The sequence below is a fragment of the Eschrichtius robustus genome, chromosome 14 (assembly GCF_028021215.1).
Source record: "Eschrichtius robustus isolate mEscRob2 chromosome 14, mEscRob2.pri, whole genome shotgun sequence".
Classification (NCBI taxonomy): Eukaryota; Metazoa; Chordata; class Mammalia; order Artiodactyla; family Eschrichtiidae; genus Eschrichtius; species Eschrichtius robustus.
In genome coordinates, this window is record NC_090837.1 from 85141806 (window position 1) to 85164562 (window position 22757).

A 22757-nucleotide genomic window follows, 5' to 3' on the forward strand; every position below is an offset into this window, starting at 1 on the left:
ACTAGGTGGGAAGAAATGGTATGCCATGTTGTTTTAACAAAATGAAGAGATTAAGGTTGGAAGATCTGGGGTTTGGTCTGGGGTCAAATCTCTGTGCTGACAGTTGCTAGCTATACTTTGTAGGGGCAAACTTCCTAGGTTTTCTGTAAAATATCAATAGTTTCTACACTGTAGATATTTTGTTAGAATTATATATCTGAATAATGTGAATGGTGTTTGTTTTGCTTTGTTACAACATTAACATTAAGTTAACATTTGGCTGGATAGGATGTTTGCTATATCAGAAACAAATAGTTGATACCCCGAGAGAAATGCAAAGAAGATGGTTCCTGTTCCCTGGGTGACATTTTGACTGGTCCTCTGGACAGTCTCTCTCTAGAAAATCTCAGGATCTGAATTTCCTGGTAAGTAGTAAAGTCCAGTTTTTTAGTCTGAGTTATTAGTGTGCAGACTGGGAGTCCAGCTCCAGGATTGGAATCATTTCAACACTACCCACAACAGCCCAGAGCACATAGTCGAAAAAAGACACAGACAAGTATGTGAAAAGTTTCCTGAATATAAATTAGAACTTCAATCTGCTCGAAGGTGAAGAAAGTAAACTATTAAGGGAAAGTTAAATTGAACTCCAATGTGATTCCTTAAAAATTTTGAACTTTGCCACAGCAAAACTTAACAGTTATATGAAAATTAGATACACTGCTGCAACGTTTTGAAGTAAAATTAATTTTAGGGCAATATATTTCAAGGTTAAAGGGATAGGGAAATGATTGGATATGAAATTGAAAGGATCAGTCTGTGTCAGATGTTAATATAATTTAACTAGCAATCAAAAGAGATAGGTGGTAGAAATTTAAACTTTAAAACCAAGAACTAAACCTTTATGAGAAGTGACTGCTTTGCTATGTGGGAAAACTGTGGTTTATTTTAGCTGTTTAGTTGTCATTGGGATTTTAATGATGCACAGGGATTTATAGATGTGAAATGCATATAAAAATAACCTGCACAGTTTACTGCTAGTTTTAATTCTTATTGCTTGATTATGGCCCTTTAAACATGCATAGAGTAATACTGTAAAAACCTGTATCTTTTGAGACTATATGATGCATTTTATATGTTGTATAAATTATTACACAAAAATCATTTTATAAATCTTGCTTCGTTATTTGGAATCCCAATTGTTATGAAACTTAATCATTCTCTGTGTGAAGAAAATATAGATTCTTGGTTTAAACAGAGAAATAGTGGAAAGAATACATGGAAGATGCAAAGATAAAGGATTTAAGAGAGGGTTCTTTACCTTTGAATTTTTCTCATTTTAATGAATGGATATCTCCTACCATAATTTGAGAAAATGGAAAAGCATGTGAGATGGAATTAAAGAGAACCAAATTTAAGTCCTAATTCTACCATTTAATGGGTCTCCTTTGTCTGAAAATAATAATGTCTACTCCATGGAATTGAAATAGGATCAAAAATGTAATGTGTGTAGAAGCTGAAATTGACAGAACACTGGCAGAAATGAGCCTCACTGAAATGGACATCCGTAGGCTTGCTATGTAAACTTTGTTCTTCTTGGAACTAGAAGCCTAATTCTAATAGGTAATGGATTTTCTTAGTCTGTGTTTTTGTGCAGAGCCCGGGGCCAGAGTTTATAGATTAACACTTTATTAGGGCATGCCCTGCAGAAGAGCAGGATTGGGGGAAATGAAGGGAGTCAGGACAGGGCAGAGGGTAACATGAGGGGCATTTTAGACCTGGCTACCACTTGGTATAAGCAGAAGTGAGTGCATGATCTCCTGGGATGTATGCCCCCCTGTAAGTGACTGCTTCTAAGGTCAGTCCCTCTGGAGGAAGCAAGGGGAACAAATTTATTCTCAACCAGGTCTCTTACAGCCCAAGGACTGCACGATGGGATGTTAAAGTTCCCCACACATAATAACTGGGCATTCTTGGGACTACCAGCTGATTCCATGACTTGTGATACTAAGGGCAAAAGGAAGACCCTGGGGCTGAAGGTCAGAGACTGCAAGTGTGGGTGGGAGGCGACTCTCTATTGGGTTGTGGGTGAGTCTGAGTGAAAGTGGTCACAGTGGTGGCTGGGCCTGAATAACATCCAAAGGCCTTAGAGACAGAGAAAGTTGAGGACATCTGAAGTGGCACATACGTGGTGCCTGATACCGGCATCATATATAATTACACTTAGAGAGGTCTTTACAATTTTTTGAGGACAAATAAAAGGATTTCTTGAGAATAACTGAACCCACTTTTTGATTTCAGAGCTCATTGCACATACATCACTGTTTATTGCATAGGATACATATAGAGAAAAGCTTAGAGCCTTCTTTTAAATCCCAGCTTCTTTCTCTGGAGCTAATTTCCCAGGGAGACTCAGAGGAGAGTGCCCGTAACAGTGCTCTCTGAATTCTTTTCCATGGGGCCCATGTGGCTCCTGTAACGTCTACTTGCTTCAAGCTGTTATTGAAAACATAATCGTATTTAGCCTTTTTTGGGGGTGTGTTTGCTCACGGTACAGTCTTTAGGTGAAAAATGTTTATCAATCAGTTTTAAGAAAAGGCTCTTTCAGGTTCTGCAAAATATTGTCTGTAGCTCTAGATATCTGTCTTTCTAACTTGTCCCCTAGGAAATGTGTAAATATTTTCTTGATAACTGGGCATTTTCTGTCCCAAACAGTGTTGTGTGTGTGCTGAGGGGATGGAGCTACTTTCAAATTCCTTTTGGTGGAAAATGAAATTCCCAGCTACCACACAAAACCATGGAAACCTTGATACTTCCTTTGTAGAACTAACGCACTCTAGATCTGGAAGGGACCATTCAGAACATATAAAATTTAACCATTTCTTGCACAGCCTATTATAACATACAAAAATGTGTAGAATCTTATCTAGCACATGATTTTATTTATCCTCTTCCATGTAATATAATTCACAGTAGAATTTCTATATTATAGGTTTACCTATGAAATAGCTCCAGTATTTACTGTCATGGAAACAATTCTTCTTAAGAAAATGTGTGAAATTATTGGCTGGAGAGAAACAGAAGCAGATGGAATATTTTCACCTGGTAAGAAAAATGTTTATGAGCGAAAAGAAATATCAGGAGACACTCAAAATATATTTCAACTAATATGACTGTTTTCAAGAGATAAATGTTCATAAGCCGTTGTGTTGGTTATAATTATAAAGAAAGTTTTTAGAAATCTTAAAGTTGTGAATTGCGTTGTTTGAGCTTTCTCTTAACACTTTCAAGGAAGGCTATTTTAAAAATGACATCAGTAATTTGGCACAATTTTAGTTTCAGAAAACTCTCAAATTGTCATGATTTCAATCAACCGTTCTGATTTTTGAAACTAGATTAACAGTCACGATTTCTCTTCCATAGGTGGGAGTATATCAAATCTCTATGGTATATTAGTAGCTCGTTATAAGCAATATCCAGAGATAAAAACAAAAGGCATGACAGCACTTCCATGCATTGTATTATTTGTTTCTGAACAAGTAAGTATCAAGTTTAGATTTTTCCAACTTTTAAGAGTCTTCTAAGATACACTGATAAAGTAATTGAAAGACTGAGAATATTAGCTTCATTTTTCCATTAAATATATTCAGTAATCTCTGTCTGGATCTATGGATTAATATTGGAAAGGGGAAAAAGAACTTTCCAGTTGGTATAGACTCTATAGATTAGCAATACAGATAAGTCAGCATTAAAATTTTATTTCAACATAGGAGAAACTAACAGAAAAAATGTGATTATAAATATAAAACATTTTGCTACCTTTACCAAAAAAAAAGCAAGACATAGAAAATTCAAAGATATAATGGTTCACTTTAAAGTTGAATGAAAAGAACGAGAATGTGTTTAATGTTTTCTTTTTCCAGTTAGGACTGTAAGAGTCAGTTGACAAGAAAGCTTTATTTTTATAGGTCCTCAGCCAAATGTTTCTGATACTGACAATATATCCATTGAGGTCTCCTTTAGTTTTAATGTTCCAACCCTGTGCCTAGTAACAATACATTTTTTAAAAAAATCAATTCATCCCTCTAATAAATCCGAACACTTTTTTCTTTTCTACCATGGTAACATTTATAATCGTAAAGTGTAATTGTAGTCCCAGCTTGAGAATTCTATCTAAAAGTACTTGGAAACACAGGGTTTTCTTTAAAATGTCCCCATGTTTGCAATGTCTTTCCTTTGCCGAACTCAAATTGGCATTATATAAATGTATATTATCAAATTAGAGACCACTGCTGCATATTTAATGTAATTTACTATAGAACTTAATACAATTGAAGATGCTTGTTTACAAATGTCATTTTCATCATTTCACATATACTTTTTAAATATAATGAGCAAATAAGCTGAAATTCCACAATGCAGATTAAAAAAAAACATTTCCTATTTCATCTATGCATTCTCCATTGAAATGAAAATATGGTTAGGGTTTTAAATTTCTTTACTTGTTTCTCTCATATATCTGGTCTTTTCCGGGCAGCTAAAAATAACCCAGGCCAAATTTATCTTTGAGCTGTCACCTCCATCTTACTGATACTGTTTACATTATGCAAATGATACAAGGAGATAGTAGTCACCTAGAAGGCAAGAAATCAAAGTTGATGTCAAAGTCAAAATTAAAAACTGCAAGCAGAAGAAGAATTGATTCATTTCTTCAGGCCTCATTCTTTAAAAAAAGAAAAGGAAATTCAAGACTTAAACCTGTCCATAACATGTAAGGATTTACCTGTAGGATATTGTCACTAAATTTATAAATGACACGATTCATGTGTATACAGAGAACGAGAATATTCAAACTCCTGCATTTAAAGAGTCCTGTTCTGTGACAGTACCTCCTAGAAAGAGGTACTACAACCTTCTTCATCTCAACAAATGTCATGATAAGGGTCTGGAACTATGCCTTGAGAACTCTACTTGCTTGTGTGTATATATATATATATATATATCCATGCACAAACCCATGCAAAGCTATGCGTATAAGCCCTAGTGTGAGTGATGCACTAGTGTAAGTGATGATTTAAGGAGGGAGAATTAATACCTTTCTTGTCTTCATTTTTGCCCAAGGGTCATTATTCAGTAAAAAAAGCTGCAGCAATCCTTGGTATGGGAACTGATAACGTAATTGAAGTAAAATGTGATGAAAGGTATGTTCCTTAATACAGTCTCAAAATTTTTTATTATCATGCTTGGTATGAAGGTTAAAATCCCATTTTTCTCTTATCCCAATTTTTAGCAAGAATACTCTCCCATATTAGTTTCAATAATTTTAACTAGAAGTAATTATGAAACAAGCACCGAAGGTATCCTATCCTACGGTTAAGACTTCTTTACTAAGTATAGTCCTAAATCAGTGAGACTGTCACATATCCGTTCCTTGTTTTAAGTAGATCCAGTTAGCAATATAATGATGTTTGGAGATGAAAAATTCAACTGCATTAGAAATCTGCAGAGTGAAAATATATTTCCATTTGTCTTGAATCCTACTTTTCATAAATAACCTATATTACAAATACATATATTCTGGAAGATCATTTTGATGCATATCAAATGTATTTATACATTTATGCATATCAAATTCTGTGTTGTAATCTGCAACTTATTCTTTTAATTTTTTTGGCTTTAGAATATATCTTAGGAATCTTAGCCCATGAATTTATACAGACCTTCCTTATTCTTTTTTAATTACTTTGGAGTTTTCCATTTTATAAATGTAACATAATTTCACAAATCTTATTTGAAAGGGTTTTCACCTAGATTTTAGTATTTAAGAACAATGCTTAAATGAATATAATTATATAAATATATTTGAGTGTGTTTGAATATTTCTCACGTGAATCTCTAGAAGTTGAATTATTGGTTCAAAGAATGTCTGCACTTACAATTTCATAAAGATTTTTATTTGCCCTTCAAACATTTTTCAGTTAATTGATACTCCTATCTACCTTGTGAAGCCTGAATATTATCAATACTTCTATACTTGAAAATTCTGATAGACAAAGATGACATTTAGTTATTTGGGACAATGTATATCCAATATATGGACCAGCCAATTGTGTATTACCATGATCTGTTCATGTTCTTTGCCCATATTTTATTGGTGGTTTATTATTTATTGGCTTGTAAAAAATATTTATATATTGAAAAGTTTTGGACTATAAAATATATAAATATAAAATATTTTGCAAATATGTTTTATAAGTTTATAATTCAATACTTATCTCAAGTCATTTGGTTTTCTTTATATAAATCCTGAACATTTCCTGAGAATCCCTCTCCCAGATACTTTATATCTTTTTTACTGCTATGAATAGGATATGTTCTATGTTTGTTCAGAACAATTAGTTTAAAAAAATAGGAACCTAATTAATTTACTGTTGTAACCACCCATTTGCTCAACATTCTTATTACTTTCAAGAGTTTTTCAATAAACAATGTTAGGAATGCCAGGTATACAACCATATGTACTCAAATTAGGTTTTTTTCTCCTCTTCTTTTCTATCTATCTATCTATCATCATTATAATCATCTAGCTAGCTAATAGGTATTTCTTCAGAAAAAAATACTATAATATTGATGGTAGTGAGCATCCTTATCTTATTCCTGACTTTAAGAGAAATGCTTCTTGTGAATCATCAAAAGACAGGATTTTAGTCTGAAAACTGGATGGAGTAGGAAAATATTGGCTTTTGGGTTTTTTTTCCCAGAAATTCTCTGTGAAGAAATGTGAGGCCACCTGAATTTGTGCCATGTTCTTCCCCCACTCCCCCAATTTGGATACTTGATTTTTCTACCTTGATACTAAGAAGTCTTTATAATTAAAGGTTAATAATTAGGTAGATGAAAGAAAGAAAGAAAGAAAGAAAGAAAGAAAGAAAGAAAGAAAGAAAGAAAGAAAGAAAGAAAGAAAGAAAGAAAAGAAAAGAAAGAAAAGAATAATGTGTATCTTTCTTAGAAAAATCAGAATCTTCTGATTTGTAAGTAATGCTGATTTTAAGATGATTGAATAGTAAACTAAGCATTCTTTAACTCAAATAACATGATATTTAACATTGGTTTTAAAGAACTAAACATTTACTTAATAGCTGTTTTTACACCTATAAATACCTTTGGGAGACAATAAAAACTAATTTTTTAATCTTGAATATTATGTATTCTTCTAATTGGTAGAATTGGTTTGTTTATTCACTCATAAGAAATCAATGTGTATTTGCATTTTTAAGGGGAAAGATGATTCCAGCTGAGTTAGAGAAAAATATATTACAAGCTAAAAGGAAGGCATGTTCTGAAGTTCCATATTTAACACACAAATGCATCTTAATTTTCTTCACCTATTTTTGTTAGTGGAAAACAACTGATAAGATAATTGCTGAAGGAAATAAAATAATCCCTAAATGTAGGAAATTTCTTCTAAAACTGAAGTGAAATAATTAACATTGTAGTATTTCCTGATAATTTTGTTTCTGTTAACTATCAAAAGAAAAGTTATCAGGATATTTACTAATAAAGGGGTTTGGTCATCTCTATTGTTGTGGTATGATTTTCTGAAAATAAATTCAGAGAGAAATAACAATAACTGAGACTCAGAGGTAGTGGTATTAGTTCATCTTATGGTTAAGCTACTTTTTCCATTACTGTAGGTACCTTTGAAATTATTAAATACTTAATGCCCTTAGTCAAAGTTATCCAGCTTCCTGATGTCCAGAAGTGTAATGGTTAAGTAGCAATATTAGCATAGGAGTGGACTTCATGAGATTGTAAGAATGATGCAGCTTTTGTCATCACCAGGGCCAAACTCCTTTTTATGTCACTGCCACAGCTGGCAGCACAGTGTTTGGGGCCTTCTACCCACTCCATGACATTGCAGATATTTGTGAGATGCACAAACTCTGGATGCATGTGGATGTAAGTCACATCCTTGAGTCTAGATCATGATTCACCTTTTGAAAAAGATGTATCCTATGAATAGTCCTTAAAATTTCTTAATTGACAGTGCAGACAAGACAAAAATTACTGTAACCCTAATTTTTATAAAGAATAAATATCAAGAAAGAATAGTCTTATTTGCATAAATTATCTTAAATTAGACTTAATATACTATCATGGAAAGAGCTACAAATGTATCAAGTGTTTAAAAGAAGTCTAAACCTCTGTTAATAGTCAACCAACAATTTAGAAAATCAGTTTAAAGAAATAGTTAAACCAATTTTAAATCAAAAGGACTTAGCCCATTACTCTAATATACGTTTCTTAATTAATAGCTGTTATGGAAATCAAAAGTTTTGATGCTATTAGTTTGGTACAATGACTTTGGGCAAAAATGTCTTTGGCTTTGACCAGAGTTGGACAAATTTAAAGTTATATAATATGGTAGATATTTTAATTTTTCTGTAGTCTTGCCAAATCTGATGCCAACTTTTAAAAATTTCTGTCTCTGGAAATTATACAGAAGGTATCTCTTTGAATTAATTAGAAAAAACACTTTACTATGTCATGAATAGACAATGAAAACTCATAGGAGGAAATTTTTAAATGCATTGTTCTTCTAAGTAGGATAATTATAGCCAAGTTTATAATTATCTTGAATAACAAATCTTCAGCAACTTTTGAAATAAATTTAACATAGGAAAAAGCAGTCAGTGCTATTTAAAAAGAAATAGGAACACAAATCCTTTGTATCTGTTACAGGCAGCTTGGGGAGGTGGATTGTTGCTGTCCAGAAACCACTCCTCTAAACTCAGTGGCATTGAAAGGTGAGACCCGGGCCATTGCTTGTGCAAGTGAAAGAACCTATTTAGGCTTGTTTTCTTTCATTAGACCGTGAGTACTAACTGGAGCTGTTTTGTCACCTAGGGCCAACTCTGTGATCTGGAATTCACATAAACTCATGGGTATCCCCCTTCAATGCTCTGCTATCCTGATTGGGGAAAAAGTAAATAATTTCTGTTTTCAAGTAGTGACATAATGGACGCCTTGGTAATGATAAGCTTCATTGTGAATGTTCAAAACCAAAATAATTGTGGCCTCATTGAATTAATGTAGTGCAGCACCATTTGCCCTACTGAAGAAAACTGATCCTTCCCCTTTGATCTTTAATTAGCAACCACTGGGTAACTAAACTGCCACAGAATCAAATGACTAAAGGGCAACAGTTAGTAAGTCAATGTGTGGATAAGATCTGGGATGAGACAATGGACACTGATAAGGACTATAGAAAACCTGCTCATTCATGCCCCACCCTTTAAAAACACCAGAAACAAACGAACAGACAAAAGATCTCTTTGGGGTCAAATCTGGCCCACTGGCCAATTTGTTATCCCAGAGTGTAAGGCCAAAATAAGACTCATTTTAAGTGTGGATGACTATCAATAACGGTGATATATTTTTAGCATATAAAGCACAAATTTATGGGTTGGATGAAATATTTTTTGCTTATAAGTTTGTGTATTTTATCTCCATCAGTAGTAAATGTAACACTATGTAAGAAGATAAGCTCATGATCTCCTCCAAGGAGAGATGCAATTATAAATTTCAACCTGAGTATTCCCATCTCTACTTAGTTGTCAGAAATGCACACACACTTTATGTAGCTATCATTCATAGCTTTGTTTTCTTTCTCTCTTATTCACAAACAATCCAGTGGATTTGGATTTAAAAATAAAGTGCTCGTCTTCCCATTACCAACTGCCTGAGCTGGTACTCCCCACTCACTCCTTTTTTAAAAAATATCTCTATTGGAGTATAATCACCTTATAGTAGTGTGTTAGTTTCTACTGTATAACAAACTGAATCAGCTATATATATACATATGTCCCCATATCTCCTCCCTCATGCGTCTCCCTCCCACCCTCCCTATCCCACCCCGCTAGGTGCACACAAAGCACCGAGCTGATCTCCCTGTGCTATGCGGCTGCTTCCCACTAGCTATCTATTTTACATTTGGTAGTGTATATATGTCCATGCCACTCTCTCACTTCTTCCCAGCTTACCCTTTCCCCTCCCTGTGTCCTCAAGTCCATTCTCTATGCCTATGTCTTCATTCCTGTCCTGCCCCTAGGTTCTTCAGAAATATTTGTCTTTTTTTACATGCCATATATATGTGTTAGCATATGGTATTTTTCTTTCTCTTTCTAACTTACTTCACTCTGTATGTCAGTCTCTAGGTCCATCCAACTCACTACAAATAACTCAATTTCGTACCTTTTTATGGCTGAGTAATATTCCACTGTACATATGTGCCATATCTTCTTTATCCATTCATCTGTCAATGGACACTTAGGTTGCTTCCATGTCCTGGCTATTGTAAATAGAGATGCAGTGAACATTGTGGGACATGACTTTTTATGAATTATGGTTTTCTCAGGGTATATGCCCAATATTGGGATTGCTGGGTCATATGGTAGTTCTATTTTTAGTTTTTTAAGGAACCTCCAAACTGTTCTCCATAATGAACTGTATCAGTTTACATTCCCACCAACAATGCAAGAGGGCTCCCTTTTCTCCACACCCTCTCCAGCGTTTTATTGTTTGTAGATTTTTTGATGATGGCCATTCTGACTGGTATGAGGTGATATCTCAGTGTAGTTTTGATTTGCATTTCTCTAATTATTAGTGATGTTGAGCACCCTTTCATGTGTTTGTTGGCAATCTGTATATCTTCCTTGGAGAAATGTCTATTTAGGTCTTCTGCCCATTTTTGGATTCGGTTGTTTGCTTTTTTGATATTGAGCTTCATGAGCTGCTGTATATTTTGGAGATTAATCCTTTGTCAGTTGCTTCCTTTGCAAATATTTTCTCCCATTCTGAGGGTTGTCTTTTCGTCTTGTTTATGGTTTCCTTTGCTGTGCAAAAGCTTTTAAGTTTCATTAGGTTCCATTTGTTTATTTTTGTTTTTATTTCCGTTTCTCTAGGAGGTGGGTCAAAAAGGATCTTGCTGTGATTTATGTCATAGAGTGTTCTGCCTATGTTTTCCTCTAAGAGTTTTATAGTGTCTGGCCTTACATTTAGGTCTTTAATCCATTTTCAGTTTTATTTGTGTATGGTGTTAGGAAGTGTTCTAATTTCATTCTTTTACATGTAGCTGTCCAGTTTTCCCAGCACCACTTACTGAAGAGGCTGTCTTTTCTCCACTGTATATTCTTGCCTCCTTTATCAAAGATAAGGTGACCATATGTGCATGGGTTTATCTCTGGCCTTTCTATCCTGTTCCATTGATCTATTTTTCTGTTTCTGTGCCAGTACCATACTGTCTCGATTACTGTAGCTTTGTAGTGTAGTCTGAAGTCTGGGAACCTGATTGCTCCAGCTCCGTTTTTCTTTCTCAAGATTGCTTTGGCTATTCAGGGTCTTTTGTATTTCCTACAAATTGTGAAAATTTTTGTTCTAGTGCTGGGAAAAATGCAATTGGTAACTTGATAGGGATTGCATTGAATCTGTAGATTGCTTTGGGTAGTATAGTCATTTTCACAAGCTTGATTCTTCCAATCCAAGAACATGGTATATCTCTCCATCTGTTTGTATCGTCTTTAATTTCTTTCATCAGTGTCTTATAGTTTTCTGCATACAGGTCTTTTGTCTCCTTAGGTAGGTTTATTCCAAGGTATTTTATTCTTTTTGTCGAATGGTAAGTAGGAGTTTTTCCTTAATTTCTCTTTCGGATTTTTCATCATTAGTGTATAGGGATGTTAGAGATTTCTGTGCATTTATTTTGTATCCTGCTAGTTTACCAAATTCATTGATTAGCTCTAGTAGCTTTCTGGTACCACCTTTAAGATTCTCTATGCATAGTATCATGTCATCTGCAAACAGTGACAGTTTTACTTCTTCTTTTCCAATTTGTATTCCTTTTATTTCTTTTTCTTCTCTGATTGCCGTGGCTAGGACTTCCAAAACTATGTTGAATAACAGTGATGTGAGTGGACATCCTTGTCTTGTTCCTGATCTTACAGGAAATGCTTTCAGTTTTTCACCACTGAGAATGATGTTGGCTGTGGGTTTGTCATATATGGCCTTTATTATGTTGAGGTAGGTTCCCTCTATGCCTACTTTCTAGAGGGTTTTTATCATAAATGAGTGTTGAATATTGTGAAAAGCTTTTTCTGCATCTATTGAGATGATCATATGGTTTTTCTCCTTCCATTTGTTAACATGGTGTATCACATTGATTGATTTGCATATATTGAAGAATCCTTGCATATCTGAGATAAACCCCACTTGATCATGGTGTACGATCCTTTTAATGTGCTGTTGGAGTCTGCTTGGTAGTATATTGTTGAGGATTTTTGCATCTATGTTCATCAGTGATATTGGTCTGTAGTTTTCTTTTTCTGTGACATCTTTGACTGGTTTTGGATTCAGGGTACATAAAGTACTCTCCTTTGCAAGGTATCGTTTTTATTCCATTCCCCCACACCTCATTGTTGTTCTCTCCCTAGATCCATAAGCTGCTCCTACAAGAGTGTGAGTTTTCTTCCCTTAGAAATTGGAGTTTGTAGACTCCCAGACAAACTCCCCTTTTGTTAGCTCCCAAACTTATCACTGTATAGATATATGATCTTGAAAATTACTTACCATGGTAAAGTTTTCATTTCTTCAATCTATAAAAATGATATAATAGTAGTAGGTATGCCATAAGTCTTCTGTAGGATCAAATGATAAAATAGTTGTGACGTGTCCAGCATATAATAGACACATAATAGATACATTGTTATTTTCTTCTTATTCAAAAAGTTATAATTGGTATTTATTTAAACTATACCCAGTCAATGCACACAGGTTTAGCCTTTGTTATGCTGTGGCAACACACATCTTTTGAGAAAAGCCTCTTTTCAACTGGGTGATGGAAAACATTGCTTTTGTCTAGTGATTATCTTTTAATAATATTTCTCCATTCTTCAACACTGAGGAGGAATGTTTTCAACATCCTTTATATGCGAGGAAATGGCTAGGAAAGCACAAAATTAAATAAACGGATTATTTTATTCTGTACCTCCTGTGGCCATCAGAGCAGTTTACTTGACTGGCACCTAGATGGTTGATTTATGAGAGAGTTTAGTTAAAGTGAACCAGGCACCCAGTTCTTGTTAACTTCAATACACGATAGCCACATAACTTCAGAAGAGCAGAAAAACGTCAAGGCTTTTAAGAAAAGGTAAAGAAAAACAGACAAGTAGTAATCTAATTACACCATCTACTGTTCCAAATAAATCCAAAGAACTTAATACACTAAAATCCTAAGAAAGTAACATAATTTTTTATATAAAATAAACAAAAATTCTATTTAAATATGCATGTAAGTTAGAAACGCTAAGTGAATTGAAATAAATAATTGTGGTTTTTTAATTGAAATGTGTATGACTTACATAGTAGATATATTATTCCTTTTTTGGGGTCTTCTGGGAGCATGTAACCAGATGCAAGCTGGATACCTTTTCCAGCCTGATAAACTCTACAATGTTGACTTTGACACTGGGGATAAAAGTATTCAGTGTGGCCGACATGTTGATATCTTTAAGCTCTGGTTAACGTGGAAAGCAAAGGTAGGAATTTGCCATCTCTTTTATTAGGTCTTATTTATTTGGATACCCAGTATAACCAATTCCAATTTTTAGAGCTTTCTTTGGGTGCCTTTTCCCAAATTATAGTCTTTTTATTTTCTTAAAGTTTCTCAAAGAAACTGCTCTGTTTCTAATTGCAAATGGCAAGCTTGGTTTCTGAGCTCAAAATTCTACTGAGGTGGAAAAATTTTTAGCTTGTTTTACTGTTACTATCAAGGGGCAGGAATAAAATCTGTTAGGAATATAAACTTGTTTGCAGCTTCTTTTTTTTTTTAAAAAAACTGCTTTTTTCTAATTGTAATTGGAAATAGGTCAAGCTACTTGAAGTCAATATAGATTCCCAGATGTGAACACTTATTAATTGCCTGAATGTTCAATCTACCTTAGAGGCAAGAGCAACATATATTGTCTCTCCAAACACTATGACAACAGCAGGACATGTCTACACCCTCATTCTGCCCCTTATTTATAATTTTTAACCGCCCCTTATTTAAAATTTAATTTAAATGATTGACATGCTTTTAGGAAGCTATTTCTATCACCGTCTTCCCAGTACTCTATAGGAAGATGGGCATTAGGTTCTGTTCAGATGAAAGCTTTGCCATGAACTAAGAGCATCTTTAATATAGTGGGGACCTGGTCCTCTACATTACATTAACCACCCTGTGGACCCTAAGGGACTCTTCTCAGATGTCAGTATCAGAGGCAGTTAGAGCTGGTTAGATTTTTATTTGGTGGATATGGAATTCCTAGTACAAAACACTAATAGAAAAATATGTTCTGTAACATGATCACAGAGGCAAATTCATGATCCTACTTTGGTTAGTCTGTAATATATTGGCAATAATATATTGGTTAGTATATAATATATTGGCAACATTTTCTCTTCTAAATTTATCTCTTTCATCAACTGCTTTTTCCTAACCTTATAATCACATAGTTCAAAATAAGCATTAAAAAAAACACTTTGAATAGTATATCTACATTGGTAACTCACCTTAAATTCTTTTGGTAATGAGGCATTGAAATAATGAATACATCCATTCAATAGTAATGGATCTACCATTCACTGAATGGTATTAGGCTAGAAAGCTATAATAATATCATCAAGTATTAGGCTAGAAAGCTTTACGTATGTTATTTAGCTTATGTTTCCCAACAGTTGTGCTGGTTATGTCTGTTGAATAGGTAAAGAAATTAACTTGCTAGTGGATGAAGAGAACTAAATCTAAGGAGCAAAGGTGACAACTCACCTAAATCCAAAATATACATTTTTCCACAAATTCATACAATTCATAGCACCATGGGAATGCCAACACTCACACTGGGTAGTGATGGAAAGCAGGCTCCTCATCTTTTGCATATGGAGACTACTTCATAAAAATGGTGTATAAACACATGTTATATAAGTAGGGCCATTCCTGGGAATAGGAAAAAAATTTCAGCATACCGTGAAAGGGGAATTCTTTTATATACTAGAAATCAGGTTCAGGTAAATATCCATGATGGGCTTGAATGGGAGGAGTTGACTTGCAAGTTTGTAGCATGATTTATAACTATTAAATATTTAAACATTTGCTATGTGAATCTCCACCAGTACTCTTGACAAAATAATGGGCATTAAGAATGAAGTCCAGAGATATAAATGAAAAATTTTTATAGTTTTTCTCATTTGCTATAATTACAGAATGAATACTTCATTGATAGTAGAAAGAGGAACCATCTTTAATGAAATTCATATTTCTTAAAAATAAAATTAGTTACATAAAATACTGATAGGTTACGAAAGTAAGTAAGAAGAAAGTCATATAGTAGTGTAAGATTCTACAAACATCGATTATTATGCAGAAGCAAATCTAATGCAAAAGCTTCATTTTGGTTGGATTTTCTACATGGGTTGGACTGGTTTTATATTCATAAAATGACTGTGTTTGGCCAGGAGAGTGCTATAGGGAGCTTAATTGTCCAAGAGCCCATCTGCTTCTCTTAAATTCATAATTGCATTTGCCCTGAGGCTGTGCTTTCCAAAGTTTTCTCCCAGTCAATGACTGATTGAGCATGGCAGGGATTCTAAGGCATTCCCATTCCTGAGAGACACGAGACTCTCTTGATAGCTGAGTTGGTGTGAAGAGTTCCCAAGGGCCTTTCTGAATTTTACTTAGATTTCATCATAGTCCAGGATGCTTCTTCCCCACCTTTCCCCACCTGTTTCCTTCACTTAGGGTCAGACTTCTTAGTCACAGTCTGAAAGCTCTCCCAGTCTGACTGGCTCCTTCCCACTGTCTTTCACACAGGTACTTCACTAATAAAGTCCTTGCACCTTTAATCTCATCTTGGTGTCTGCTATTTGGAGGACCTGGGCTAACAGAGTCCAATTAAGTTCAGAATAGAAGTGCCATTGTCTTTACTATTCAATCTTTGTAGATTTTTTTTCAAGAAACTTAAAGATACGTTCACAAGGAGGATGCATATCCTGATATTTTTCATTGCCAATTTAGTATGCATTGAATGCCACCACAAGCTCTATATGGAAAATTGCTGAAGAGTAATAAACTCTATGCCAAGTATTTCAATGATATTTAGCCCCATTTCTTCAGAATTCAGAGTAGGAATATTCTTCATCAATTATTTCTGTTAACTTTTCTGCAATTTTTTCTTCTTCTAATTACTTACAGCTTCCCCCTGAACCAGATTGCCCTCAAAGAAAAATATCAAATGATAAAGTGGTTAGCTCAAAATATTAGTCCACTGATATTTAATCATGTCTATTCTTAAGCATTTCAAAGACTAGTTAATGCCTTCTCCAAACCAATATTTTTTCAAAATTGTGAAAGTTGGGAGCATCTGACCAAATGTTCATACAATCAAAGCTTTTTACACATTTTGATTCATATATATTTCTTGTGGAGAAAAATAAGGCTTTGAAAAAGGATAAAAAGTTGCGTGCTAGGGGTAAGTATTTATAATTTTAAATAGTATGGTAATTGTCAATAAGAAGGTTACATTTGTGCAAAAATCTGAAGAAAGTGAAGAGGAGATCACGCTAATATTTTGATGTGTAGCAAGAGGGAATCTCAATTTAAAATCTTTGAGACTGAAGCACACCTGTTGTGTCTAAGACACAATAAGGAGATCAATGTGGCTAACGTGGAATGAGCTGGTCATACGAGGAAATATTGTAAGAAAGAAAATGAAAGTGTTCCTCGGTCATTATTCTTTCTTAGAACTCCACTGCCTTCGGTCTCTGTTGAAAACAAGTTCTGATGTAAACAGAAAGTGTAGCCTCTTGGGGGCTCCGAGCATCCCCACTTACTTAGTTGTGGGTGTAGCATCCTTACCTCGTGGTATTTGCATTGTCACTGAGTTCCCACACACGGTAGGACCAGTGGAATTCCATGCTCATTGTGCAGTGCAAAGGCTAGGTGTGCCTGGGGAGGCAAGGAGTGGCAGACATGTATGTTGCCTGTATCTCCTTAGCTCATAGGCATGATCCATTGTCCCACTGGACTTCACTTTCAAAACACAAGTCCAAAATAAAATTTTAAAGAATTTCAGGACAGCGACAGCAGACATTAAGTTAAGCCTGAAGCCCTTCTGAATATGGGCTCTGTGTGACAGCACAGGTTGTATGCTCACGAAGCCAACTCTGATCACAAAGCCTTAAGTATTGAGAAGACACTGAAGTACCACCTCATATGGTTATAAAGGCTCTACACTACACAAGCCTAGAGTAACTATGAACACATACCCTCAGCATGGACATACATGGAACGTATGGACAGAAGCAAAGGGACCAGTTAGGAAGCAATTTCAGTAATGCAGTGGAGAGTGATTGGGCCAGCGTAGTGGCAGTGAATAGGTTAAGATATATTAGATTCTAATTACGTTTTAAAGGTAAATCCTGTGGAATTTCCCAAAATATTAGATGTGGGGAGTGAGAAAAAGAAGAGGGTCAAGGATAAGAAAACTTTGATGTTTTGGGCCTTAGCAACTAAAGGATAAAACTGATGTATTACTGAGATTGGGAAGACTGGGAGAAACAAGTTTGTGCAGACAGGTCAGGAGTTCACTTCTGGACATTTATTTTGAGATGTTTATTAGTTATGTGAAGCAGGAGTTGGAGGTTCAGAGATGAGGTCTCAGATGGAAATGCAAGTGGGAGAGTCATCAACCTGTATATACTGCTTAGAGCCACGAGACAAGTGGAAATCACCAAGGGAAAGAAGGTGAGTGGAGGCAGATTGGTCGATTTTTCTGTGCCTCTGTTATCCACTTTATAGGATTCTTCTAAGAGTAAATTAAACCAAGAGTACAAAGCACTAAACTACATACCTGATATACTGCTGAAGCTCAACAATTGTTAGTTTTGAGATGCACTATGCCAGCCAGTATGCCAAGGGCTTTATTTGTCGTATTTCTCCTATTCCTCACTGCATTATATATAATTTTTAAAAATTTGCTCTGCATACTAGACAGATAAAAAATTCATGTCAAAATAGTTATCAAACATTTGTAGATCTAGGCAACTAAACTTAGAAAGGCTGAGTAATTTGCCTCAAGTTCCACAGACAGTAGGGAGTAAAAGCAGGTTAAGGGGATAGAAATAAGAATGCAGTGAGAATATATAATACCTACTGTTAGTAAGATAATAATCACATTTATTTAAATAAGTACATTTAAATAAATTTAATACATTTCAGGAACTACTTCAGTGTAATTTAAAGGTACTTACTTGAATGAAGCTTTTGATTTTTTTTAACTACAGGGAACCTATGGCTTTGAGGCACAGATCAACAGATATATGGAACTTGCAAAATACTTTTATAAAGTTTTAAAGAGAAAAGATAACTTTAAGCTAGTATTTGATGCAAAGGTAAGGACTCTATTAGTGGGCTTTTTTTTTTGAGAGAGACAGTTTAAAGTATCTATACTTTCTTCGCTGAGTATTTTTTTACTTGAATATGTTACCTATCCAATACTTTGAGATAATTTAAAAGTTGTATGTAATAATTATTTTAAATATTTTATTTTATCCAAATGCAGAACATTTAGGTTTTAAAAACTTTTCCATTTAAGTTCTCTTTCTTACAGGCCAAGGGTCCAAAAGATTAATTTGATGATTATACTCAATTTTTAAATTTTTAAGATGAAACTCTTTGGTTATAATTGCTTTTCTGATTTTGACGGCACTGAATCAAGAGTAATTTAATTGTTCCTAGCTTTTTCTTGTATGTTAGAGAATGCAGTTGGGTTTATGGATAGTAGATGACATAAGAAAAAGTGGGCTTTAAATTATATGATAATCCTTGGTTAATCATTATTAAAGTACTAAGTAGATATTAATGAAAAAATGGAGAGTTTTGCTAGTATTCTATCCATCTTCCTCTTCAAGGCCCAGTCAGCCAACCCAATGGCATGCTTTAAGTCATGCTAGTAAGAGTAACTATTAGGAAACAAAGGTGCTTGGTCTTTTTGCTACACTGTCTCCCTCTGATTGTATTATTTCTATTTTTGGTTAGTCTTGCTCAGTCTTAAGTGGAAACTAGAAGTAAAGAAATTTTGTTTGTTTGTTTTTAATACTGTACATTCTCTGATCATTTATCTGCCTCTCTGAAATGAGCTTTCATAAATTGATTTAAGTAAAGTTCTCTTATACCCCTTTATCTATATAAAAGACATCTAGTCACTGAAGCCAGAACCTTGAATTCATCTTGAAAACCTAGCAAAGATCAATTCTATCTTTTGAAGATTTGGGAAATGTAAACTCTCCTATCTATACCCGTGGCCACTGCTTCAGTGAAGTCCTCTCCATTCTCTCCTGAATTACTGTAACATTCTATTAACTAATATTCTCCTCCCCTCAATTGTTCTCTCCCCTAATCGACTGTCCATACTACAGCCTGAATGACCTTACTCAAATATAAAATTGGCACTGTCATTAAAATATTTAATATATTTTGAGGAATGGGCATGGGATGGATGGCTGAAGACTGGGCACTCTGTGAGGACACCATTTCCTTTATCTCTGTATTTGGTGCCTGATATATGTCTTAGATCCTCAAAAATTATTTTAAAATATATTAAAAGTTAAATTAAATTAAATACTTCTGGGATAACTAAGGAATTAGGTAGGGCTTTAAGGATACTTATAAAATTACTAAAGAATTAGGTAAAACTTTAAGAATATTTATAAAATTTTAATTTTTGATTTAGCCTGAGTTCACCAATGTCTGCTTCTGGTACTTCCCACCAAGACTTAAACATATCCCAAAAAGTTTGGAAGAGGTCAAGAACTGCAAAAGGTAAGTTTGTGTGTGTATGGTGTGGTATTTATCATTTTAATATTGCCTTTTAAATAATGTGCCTGGGTTAGTTTGATTGGTTAGTGGATGGCAGTAATGTGGTCTTAAGCCATTTTTTAAAATATTTGTATGGAACCAAGTGAAATCTCAACCCACCAGTCATTTTGTGAATTAATCTGGTCATCATTTATATAATTGAAAAATATTTTTTGAATGCTTAATATTCAATCTACTGAGTTTTTTACCCTTTGGTTAATTCATTCATCAGTTAATGCTTGCCATATGTTCCAGAGGATTTAGAGGTATAAAATGAATAAGACAGAATCTGAGTTCTAAGCTAGAAGGCTTAGTGGGGAGAAGACAAGAATAGAAATAATTACAATTTTTATGAGCAATAGAAGAGGTACTTGGAGAAGAATTATCACATTTGAAATATTTATCATAAGGTCATCTGAGCAAGAATCTAGGAGAGATTTTATTACAGATCAGTGATCAGTACTGAAAAAAATCCAAATAAATGCCATAGCAATGAGGAGATTTAATCTTGACCCTAAGAATGTATATTAAAATAAAGAGAATCGCCACTATTACGTGTTATTTAGCTATACATTTACTGTAAGTTTTTAACCTATCTTAAGCATGCATCATATACATACATTTTATAATAGTATCACCACCACTTTTGAGTTGACCAACATCACAACTACTTATCTTAGGCAATGTGATCTGCCCTAGGAGAAGTTGAACACAAACTATCTGATATCAGTGTTTAAGGGCATCAACTTTTTATATCATCAGAAAATTTCACTGGGCTTCTAAGTCCTAAGAGAAAATAGAGAATTTTTTTGTTTTGTTTTGCTTTTTGATAATACCTCTTGTTTAAATATTTTGTGGCTTGAGGCAATTATTGAGCGAAGCTCTTACTTTTTTTTCTTAACATGTAAGTGTTACCTTTTACTAGGGTAATTACTACCAGCTGAGAGTTAGTGGAGTACCTGTTACAGAGAGCAAGCTATTTCCTGGAGATACACACACTCACTCACCAGAGAGCCGTCCCTCTCAGAGATCTGCGCATGCTCCTGCATGGAGGGCAAAGGGGAAATATAAAGCAGTTTTTAACAATATTGCAGGCAATAACTAATACCTTTTATTTTACGGTCATGTTGATTAATTAAAATATTAAAGAAGGGCATTAAATGAAATGTCTGACCATATAATGACTATATAAGCAAATATATATGTATATATGCCCTGCCATATATAAAAACTTATGGGAAAGTTAAGTAATGGAGAGCATCTGTAGCATTTTAAAGGTAAACTGTGTGCAGGAGTGGAAGTTTCGAGAAAAGGAGCACGTTCAATAGTTATAGAATGCCCTCCTCTTCCTCTCCGAGTCTCAGTACCACTTTGTCTTATAACAATAACCCAAGACCGTAATGTGATCTAATGTCACGTGCGTGGTATTGTTTTAGGAGCTGTGCAAGACAATTAAATAGAATTTGTCTCTGTAAAATTTACAAAGAAACTATGTTTTGCTGCAAAACAGTGACCTTGTAGAAAAACTCAAGATGTATTGTAAATTCCAAGAGCGGAAGTTAGAATACCAAAAGATACTACTACTTTTCCATTTTCTATTTCATTTTACCTCTCCCAGATACTTCTACTTGAATTGCCATATAAATATAAATAAAACGTCACACAACCTTCTTTAATGTATTCTAGCACACTTGCATTATTTTGTGAGTTTGGTAATCGTGAATCATGGAGTAACAAGAGCTACAGTATGAAGATAGAACATTCTGCCTTTTCTCTGTACTAAGCTGCTTCTTAAAAATTATCCCTGACACTTTTAAATTGACTGCAATTTACTTCAAGCTAATGATAGTTATGTAGCCATCTAGGATGTGGAACAGTATTTATTTGTAAAATTTCCTTTTAATGATATTTGCATTTATACACAGATTGCTCCAAAGATTAAAGCACAAATGATAGAGGAAGGCACAGCCATGCTAAACTACCAGCCTTATGGGGACAAGGTAAATTTTTTTCGAATGGTCTTTTCTAATCCTGCCACAAGACAAACTGATGTTGACTATGTTATTGATGAAATTCAAAGACTTGGGAAAGATTTATGATACTGCAATATGATTTTGAATACCAAATCTAAACACCGACTTTAAAGATTTACTGCTGAAGATAATAAGGAATATTATAAATGATATTCTTTCTTCAGAACGTTTGATTCTCTTTTATCCTGTTATGCAAGATGATGAAAGGGCAGTGGGTCGTTGAAGATTGATAGGTAGATAGATAATAGATTCAATTTTGTTTATGTATTTGTTGTTTTCATTAATTCAATGAAAGATTATTGAAAATCCATTAACTGTCAGGGACTTTTCTTGGTGTGTTAGAATACATCAGTAAATAAGAAAGACAAAAATCCCTCCTCTTGTAAAGAAAGAAGTTCCATTGTGAACATTCGGTAAGTTAACATATATTTACATGCTTGAATTAGTTGCATAAAGACTTCCCGAGATGAAATCATTTTCAATAACATATGGTAGTATTCTGTTTCTGTAAAAAATAAAATAATACATATGATGTTTCTCTATTTCAATAAATCAGATGAACAAAACGTTCTGTATTTTGGAGCAGAGAGTCAGGGAAGAGAATGACAAGGGCTGACATATTTGCCTTTTGATCCCTGCATTTTTATTTAGAAGGAACTGTGGCTTCTACCAAGCTTCTATGCAATGATTTAATTCATTTTTTTCTGCAATGCCATTTTTAATGTCTCTAAAGATCAACAACAGTGGCATCGTTTTATAATTCTCCAAAAGTATATTGGCCATAGTTCACAAAATGGAAT

General features: G+C 34.2%; 1 protein-coding gene across 1 annotated transcript; it reads left to right on the plus strand.

Moving 5' to 3' along the window:
* Nucleotides 1-1736: 1736 nt before the first annotated feature.
* LOC137776229 (glutamate decarboxylase 1-like) lies at nucleotides 1737-22023 on the plus strand. The gene is made up of 12 exons (XM_068562467.1): nucleotides 1737-1780; nucleotides 2969-3081; nucleotides 3400-3515; nucleotides 5098-5177; nucleotides 7254-7308; nucleotides 7819-7935; nucleotides 8719-8783; nucleotides 8884-8961; nucleotides 13418-13568; nucleotides 18352-18459; nucleotides 19800-19871; nucleotides 21850-22023. Exons 1-12 carry the CDS (start codon nucleotides 1737-1739, stop codon nucleotides 22021-22023), a joined length of 1173 nt encoding a protein of 390 aa, XP_068418568.1.
* Nucleotides 22024-22757: the final 734 nt, after the last annotated feature.